This window comes from Balaenoptera ricei, chromosome 14 (genome assembly GCF_028023285.1).
Source record: "Balaenoptera ricei isolate mBalRic1 chromosome 14, mBalRic1.hap2, whole genome shotgun sequence".
Classification (NCBI taxonomy): Eukaryota; Metazoa; Chordata; class Mammalia; order Artiodactyla; family Balaenopteridae; genus Balaenoptera; species Balaenoptera ricei.
Genome location: NC_082652.1, coordinates 26,376,286 through 26,384,180, shown reverse-complemented (window position 1 = coordinate 26,384,180; position 7,895 = coordinate 26,376,286). Strand labels below are relative to the sequence as shown.

General features: G+C 62.5%; 1 protein-coding gene across 3 annotated transcripts; it reads right to left on the bottom strand.

Annotated features, from left to right (window-relative positions):
* Nucleotides 1-121: 121 nt before the first annotated feature.
* Nucleotides 122-7,409, bottom strand: DERL3 (derlin 3). Of its 3 annotated transcripts, XM_059894784.1 has the most exons (8): nt 7,243-7,409; nt 3,936-4,137; nt 3,748-3,813; nt 3,599-3,672; nt 3,401-3,494; nt 2,792-2,987; nt 2,244-2,334; nt 122-1,323 (listed from the first exon to the last, which is right to left on the bottom strand). In XM_059894784.1, the coding sequence occupies exons 2-8, from the start codon at nt 4,026-4,028 to the stop codon at nt 1,197-1,199; spliced, it is 741 nt and encodes a 246-aa protein (XP_059750767.1). In that variant the 5' UTR covers nt 4,029-4,137; nt 7,243-7,409; the 3' UTR covers nt 122-1,196. The 3 variants fall into 3 exon arrangements, with proteins under 3 accessions (XP_059750767.1, XP_059750766.1, XP_059750768.1); XM_059894783.1 differs by lacking the exon at nt 7,243-7,409 and having other exon boundaries at nt 3,936-4,202; XM_059894785.1 differs by lacking the exons at nt 122-1,323; nt 7,243-7,409 and adding an exon at nt 1,898-2,140 and having other exon boundaries at nt 3,936-4,185.
* Nucleotides 7,410-7,895: the final 486 nt, after the last annotated feature.

Here is a 7,895-nt window from a genome sequence, read left to right as displayed (position 1 = left end):
CCCTCCTCCGCCTCATGTCCCCAGCTGGGCCTTAGCAGGGCCGTGGCTCTATTCTCAGCCCTGCAAGGCCCCTGAGTCAGAGCAGTTTTGATTCCCCTTGGCCCCGGCACCCCACCCACCCGTGCTCGGCAAGTCCTTGCAGTCCCAGAGGGATGAGAAGGTGGTGAGGCTCAGCAGGCAGGGCCGCTTGCCCTGTCAGCCACAGCTCCGCCCCCAGCCAGGAGCATGCGTCTCTGGTCCTTGGAGAGGCCCCATCTTATGCGGTCATTGAGGGCGTGTTGCCAGCCCGGGTGCCCGTGCCCAGCTGTTCAGCTCCAGCAGGTGTGCACTGCTCTTGCCACACCTCCTAGCACCTCACACATAACAGGTGGACTGGGGCCCATCTCCACCCCCAGCTGATGCTGTGGCCGGGCCAGCCCCTCCCTCCCCACCGGTTGTGAGGAGTAACAGAAGAGTGTGGAGCAGTACACCCAACCTGGCGCCAACTCGTAGAGTGATGCAGCTCTGCATCCTCTTCTGTAATGTGGAAGGGTCCCCACTCTGCCTGGGATGTGGGACCCAGGAGGGTGGCACATGGGGGCCTCCTCACTGGGCCAGGCACCGCAGGGTGACCCGGGCACAGCTACAGTCTAACTGAAGACCATGGGCCCAGACCCCGCACCTTCAGTTGCTGGCAGGGCTGAGGGTCAGGACTGCTCTGCTCCCCGGAGCATGGCTGGGGCCCCATGGCACCCGGTACCCAGCCCAAGCCCCACACTGGGCAGGGGCAGAGCTCTGAGGGTTCTCGCTGTGGGATGTGGGGTGAGATGGGGCTGGCGTCTGGGCTGGGGCGGGGGTGGTGGGGGGCTTCATGAGCACGTCCTAGGAATTTGTACTCCAGCCACTGCCCTTCATCCAGGAGTGGAACTTGCTGGACCCCAAGCAAGGAGACAGCTGGGCTTCACTGGAAGGCCCTGAACAAAGAGGAAGGCTCCAGGCCCAGCTGGCTTTGGAGACAAGTGGGCTCCACTGCTGAGGTGTGTGTTCAGGCCAGCAGGAGGTGGCCCAAGCCCCCAGCTGGTGGGTGGGACACACCCTGCCTGCCTCAGCCCACTGGCCAGGCTGGCCACCTGCCTGGGAGAGGCCCGGCGAGGGGCCTTCACATGCCGCCTGCCCACCGCAGAGCCCACTGCTACACCAAAGGTTTCACTACAACGTCAAGGTCCAATTCCATGGCGAATACTTCTGTCATCTGTGAATGTGACAGCCGGTGGCTGGAGGAGCGCTCGTGCTGGTGACGATCCAGGAATAAACCATGTGGACTGGTCATCTGATGCAAGTGAGCTGTGGGCCAGAGGAGGCTTCCGCGTCCTCAACTGAAAATGGCAGGGGCAGAGCTTCCCAGAAGTCTCTGCCTCAGCCGTTGGACTCTGCTAAGGTGACACTTAAGGCTTTGGGGTCACAGAAAGGAGCTGCCCCCTTTCTGCACCTGGCCCTGTGGGTACTTAGCCAGTCCTTTAGCTGCTTAGCTGGAAAATGAGGCAAAGCTCCCCTTGTGGGTTGCTGGTGAGGGACAGGAGGGGCCTAGGGAGGCATCAGCCTGAGGGCCCCTCGGGCAGCAGCCACCACAGACTGGGCTCAGCATGACCGGCTAGCCCAGTCCTGGCCCCGCCACCAAGATCTGACACCCCTCACTGAAGGCTGAATTGAGGCACAGTCAGGGTGGGGATGAGAGCTCAAAGCTCTGCTGGGCAATTGTGGGTAGGTTCTGGAGCCTCTCTCTGGGCCTCCCATCCTACCACCTGCTCTTGGTCTGAGAGAGCAGGTCAGGCTCGGTTGGTGGCCCTTGGTGAAGGCCAGCAGCACCTACCCTGCATGGAAAGGTGTGGCCGGCCGAGGCAGGAGGGCCAGTGCTGTGTGTGAAGAGGATACAGGTCATTGTTTATTCGGGTGGGCCCTGGGCATGGCCCAGCCTCCAGGACAGGTAGCTGTGCTACAAGCCGGGGTTGCGGGGGGAATGCAGGCCTGCCGGAGGCCGGGAAGATGGGCCCCTGGGGCTGGCCCTGGCCTTGGGTGGGGTCACTGCTGCAGAGGTCCTGGCTGCTCCTCGGGGAGGGGCAGGTAATTGGGGTCCTCCTCTGGGGCATCCAGTAGCAGCTTCCTGTGGGGAGGGGCCCACGCTGAGCTTCAGCCAACAGGGGTTCCCCCATGGGGTAGGGAACCATCTGGGGGGGAGTAGGGAGGGCTGTCATCTCAGCACTCACAGGAAGCCAGGGGTCAGCAGCAGCCTCTTGCCGCCAGGCTGGTTGGGGAAGACATCCTCCAGGAAGTAGTAGATGTGGCCCACAACAATCCCTGTGGGAGAGCCACCAACTGCTGAAGCCACTCTCCACAGCCCAGAGCCCACGGCCAGCGCAGCCCTGAAGGCCCCAGAGCACGGGTGACCAATGTCCTACACAGACTGCCAGCCCAGGGTGGGGCCAGGATTGGCCCAGAAGAGAGCAGGTCCTGGGAGGGGGTCAGGCCTGAGAACATGGGAGGAATGGGAGCCATGAAGCAGGAACCCTGACCCACCCATCCCCACCTGGGTCAGAACCTAACACAAGCATCAGCAAGCAGGTGAGGCCTGAAGAAGTAAAACCGATAGGCTGGCTTGGTTGAGGGGCTGGAAGAACAGGGTAGCCGTGAGGGCAGGAAGAGGCGGTGGGGACAGATGAGAGGTCCAGTGCAGGTGGATGGGGGGCTCTGGCCAACCAGACCCTCAGGTCCCTGACAGCCTGCTTGGGGAAGGCTGGATGGACAGCAGGCTTACCCAGGAGGTCCACGAGGATTGAGTTGCCCAGCAGCATTGAGAAGCCCATGAGCGCCCAGGGCAGGAATGGCGCCTGGAAGGTGAGGAGGCCGAAGAAGTTGACCCTCACCCGGGGGCTGCGGCGGCTCCATACGTATACCAGCATGGCTGTGAGAGCCTGGCCCAGGAAGAAGAGGCTGCCCAGGAGCCCCAGCAGCTGGGCCAGAGTCAAGGCCTCATGCCCTGCCCAGGGCCCCTCTGACTTCCTAAACCCCTGGAACCCTCCCGCTGGCTGGTTTCCCTTCCCAATCTAAGGCCACATTGTGGCCTCCAGGGGCCACCTGATCTGCACTGCCTCTCCACCTCACCCCAGGCCCCACCACTGGTCATCCCGGCCCCAGTTCCTCCTGGATACTGGCATTCAGGGCTCAGAGCCCCGGGTACCCCACCGTGTGGCATTTTGGGTACAGCACTGGACCTAGCCCTGGCACCTGGAGCTGAGCACGCGATGCACGCTCAATACAGCCTAAGCTGGAGGAAGCGACTCTGTCCCTCTCCGGCCGGCGCTCAAGCCGGGCCTCAGGGCCAGCACAGGCCGGGCCCAGAGGTTCCAGAGCCCGGGAAGGATACGATCATAAGGACACCCCCGAAGAGAAACATGAAGACGAAGTCGGCCGTGCGGCCGCGAAAGGAACCCTCCTCCAGCAGACGGCAGTAGCGAAACCTGCGGCGTCCGTATAGGAAGTGCCTCCCAGCGGAGCTCAGTTTCCCCGCTCCCGCCGCCACCCACCCCCACCCCGCCTCCCGGGGCCGCACAGCGGAGGATACACGAAGAGCATGTTGAAGAAGAAGCTGAATCCCAGGGGCCCGAAGAAGAGGAAGTTGGTGACGAGCCTCCAGACCTGCATGGGGGCGGGCGGTCAGGCGCGGGGCGGGCGGGACTGGGCCAGCAGGTGCAAGGGGCGGGGCGGCCTCACCTGGAACTTCCGGAACACGAGGTGCGGATTGAAGTAGAGCTGGAAGGGGCTGAGGAGCTCCAGTTGCTGCGGAACCAGGGGGCGTCAGGAGCTGCCCCCCGGCGGGGGGGCGGGGGCGGGTCCAACCGTAACCATGGCAACCCCCGGGGCTGTAACCATGGTGATACCCACCCACCCGCCCAGCTCACCACGGCGGCGGTGGTGAGGACGCAGGCTGCGGTGTAGGTCCGCGTCACCGCCGGCACCTGCAGGAACTCGGTCGCCATCCCCTGCCACGCCATTGAACCTTCTCAGGAACGCGTGGCCCGACCACCGAGCGCTCTTAACCTGCCTCCAAACCCCGCCTTCCTGTCTTCGGCCAATCCTCACCCGAGGTGCAGCGCGCCCGGGCTAGAGAGAGGGGTTTTGCGACAGATAACCAATAGGAGGAGGAAGCAGGAAGCCGGGGGGCAGGATGGGGGCGTGGGCGAGTCGGGACTCGCGGCCAATGAGCAAGCCCCACGGTTGAGCACGTGGCGCTTGTTGTGGTGACTGCGGCGGCGGCGCGGGAGAATGTGTGGCCAATGAGGAAAGGGGCGCTTCGCGGCAAACTAGGGGAGGACCAATAGCGAGGACCCACGAGCCACCCTGGGGGCGAGGCTAGGAGTGCTTGCTCGAGGAGGCCCCGCGAGACTGAAGGGGCGGGGCCACTCGGGGTGTGGGCGGGGCGGAATCCGGAGTTCGGCCGCGCTGGTATGTCGATCCACCTGGCTTGGCCGGCGACGCGGGTCGCCCTTCTTCCCTCCGGGAACAAGAGCAGCGAAGAAGGCGCTCAGCCGCGAGTCCAAATCCCCCCGCACGTCCAGGCCCTGCTGAAACTGCCAGCTCCTTGGGAAGCCCCACGAGGGCCGCCGGAGGAGGGCCAGGCTGGGGACTTGCAGCCCCGGTGATGAGGCAGGCTGGAGCAAGTGGACGGGCTGAAGAGGACCTTGTTATTTTGGTGGAAAAGGGAAACTCCATTTATTCATTCTAATGAACAAAGTCAATCATTTATTGAGCACCGACTATGTGCCAGGCACTGATCTGGATGCTGAAGACACAAAGGCCAACAAAAGATGCTATCCCTCCTGGTATAGCCAAGGAGACAGGCCGTCATGGTCTTGTGCTAAGATGAGAGCTAGTGTTTGCAGAACAGCGCGCTAACGGAAATAACAGCCAAGTGGAGGCTGGAGGGTTGGGTAGTGCGCCCATGCCAGATGGGGTGATATGGGAATCCTCTGTGAAGAGGTGATGTTTGATTGTCACTGCTGTGAGTACAGTAGACTGCCAGAGGAATCGGTGAGCAAGGGATGATGCAAGGGACGCTGGTGGCTTGGGCAGGGTGGAGCCTGGAGGGCCAGGAGGGGCGGGATGTGGGTTTGCCAGCAGACTAGACAGAGCTGTGAGAGAGGAGTCAAGGGTGACTTCAGGGCCTGAGCTGCAGGGTGGATGGAAGGCGGTGGCCTTTACTGAGCTAGAGAATGCCTGGGAGAAAGGCAGGCAGATGGAGAGTCCTGTTCTGGCCTCACTGAGTTTGGGGCATCTGTATGACATCCGTGGTGTTGGGGGAGATGTCAGGCAGGCGGTCCAAGTGTGGGTAGCAGCCTTCAGTAGACCAATGACATTTGTAGCCTTGGGCCTGCGTGAGATGCCCAAAGGGCGAGGCCAGACCTGGGCAGCTCGACCTTCGTTAGTTAGAGAAGGCAGACAGCCAGGGAAGCAGGGAGACCAGGGAGGCTGCAGCAGAACCAGGAAAAGGCTGCAGGGACAAGGTAGTGAGAAGCCCTGGGAGACGTGGCCTGGGAAGCCACGCCAAGGTCCCTGGATAATGGCGGCCATGAGGGAGAGGAAGGTGGCCGGACCTTTACCAAATGGGAGCTCAACCTTGGACTCGAGTGTGGCAGGTGAGGGAAGCCCTGGGCTGGACCCTGAGTCCCCCAGGGAGACTGGAGTGGGGAGAACCAGCCGAGATACCTTGTTATTTTGGTGGAAAAGAGAAACTCCAATTCAGGTGGATCCTAGGAGGGCTAAGAGGGGTCCCCTGGGGAGTGGCTCCTGGAGGCCCACTTGGGAGGGGCGGGGAGGGAGAGGCTGGGAGCATGAAGGGGGGTGTGCATTGGGTTCAGGAGTGAGGAGAAGTCAGTCTGATACAGCAGGAGTTGGACCAAGGGCTGAGAGGCTGGTGGGAGCAAGCTGAAGAGGCCCCCTCAGACAGCTTCCATTTTCCAGCAAAGCAGATCTAGGTCACGTTCGAGGTGAGGCCGGCGGAGCAGATCCCACCCAGGTGGGATCCCACCCAAGTGGAGGTGCGGCTGCAGGGCTGGGATCCAGGGCCTCAGACATCAGGGCGGGCGCCTGCCAGGCTTGAAGGAGCCAGCAAGGGGGTCGGGTTTCCTGTCTGCACTGGGAAGGGGAGGCATTCCTGTCTCTGGGCCCTCAGCAAGCAGGCGCTGGCTGGCCCTCCGCTCAGGGTCAGGCTGGGGCTAACGGAGGGGCGTCATGTGATAGGGGTGTCTGTCTCTCCCCTTCGATGGGGCTGATAGGGCTGATAAGGCAGGAGCCGGGTTTGGGGCTGGAGAAGCACATTCCTGGGAGACGGAGCCCAGGGTGGGGGCGGGACATGCCGGGAGCAGCGGCGGGGTTCTACTGCACATCTTCCCTTCTCAGGCCCAGGGTACCCTCAGGTGGGGACTGAGGCCCCTAGGAGGCAGAACAGGGCCTGGGGCAGACTGTCACCACCAGTCCAGGCTTTCATGTCCAGTGTCAGGCCCAGGACAGGCCACTCGAGAGGCACCGGGCCCGCTGCTCCGACCCCTGGCACCTCCAGACAGTTAATTACAGAGAGAAGACCTGGGTGAGCCAGGCAGGCGGGGTGCTGGATGCTAATGGCTGTGTAGCCATCTGTCTGTCCTGAGCAGCTGGGCAGCAGGCCTGCCCGAGGGGCCGCCTCCTCTCTCCTGGGCTGAGGACTATGGCAGGAGGCGGGCCTGTGGCGAGGTGACGATGGGCCTGCTCTCCAAGCCACCTCGCTGGCCTCGGGACCCTGCCTGCTACAGAACAAGGAGCCCAGGTCTGGGGACAGGTGCCCAGGTCCGGGGACACCCGAAGACCCCTGATTTCTCTGTCCAGGCTCTCCAGTGCCTACAGGCAGGACAGCACCTGCTGCGTGCCCACCAAGCTGGCCTTCTTCCTCACAGGGCTTGTACACCAGGAGAGACCCTCATGAGACCCCAATGACAACCCCAAAACCTGGAGCCAACCCTGACTCCCACTCCCCGGCCCCACAGGGAACCCTCCAGTCCTTTCCCCACCTCTTATTCAGCATCTCTCTCCTGGGACGGCCCAGATCTGACTTATTCAGTCACTCATTTCCCTCCCTACCAGCCTAGATGTTCTGTTAAAAGGAGAGGGAGAGAGGGTGATAGAAATGCCCCCTATTCCAGGAAGCCCCCCCTGAAGGGACCAGAGCTCACCTACCTTCTGTTAGGGCCCTACACACTCAATTTTCAGATGTATTTTATTCCGAAGGCAGCACGTGCCTGTGGTAACAGCTGGCAAGAAGCAGAAACAAGGTGAGTGCTGGAGGCGCTGTGTCTTCCTGTGGATAACATGTGGCACCCCTCGCGGGGCCTTTCCTCAGGGGCTGCGAGCTCAGTGCCCACCCCCTCCCAGCACATGGACCACGCCCCCAACTGCTGTGGGTGGGTCTCACCGTGGCTCCAGCCAGTGCCCCCAGGAGCAGCTGTGTCCCCGGTGGCCCTTCCTGTCTGGGTCATGGGATATTTTTAGCACTGAGTCCGGAACTCACTCGGCAGCAGCTGCTCGTGACCGGAGCATAAGAACCACAAACCGTCCAGGTGGGCTGTGTCAGGCCTGCCCGGCAGAGGGGGCGACCTGGGCCTGGCCTTCTGAGCCTGGTAGCAGAATCAACTTTCCAGGAATTTGAGGGTCTCTGGGTGGGCTGGGGAGGGAGGAGGCAGTCAGGATAGAGGAAGAGTTAGGATTAGCCAGGCCCAACAGGAGAGCAGCTTGTGCAAAGGTCTTGAGGTGGCATGGAGGGACAGAGGCAGGGAAGGAGCTGCATGTGATGAGAGGCTGGCTGACCAGGCCCTGTAGGTGATGGTCTCTGT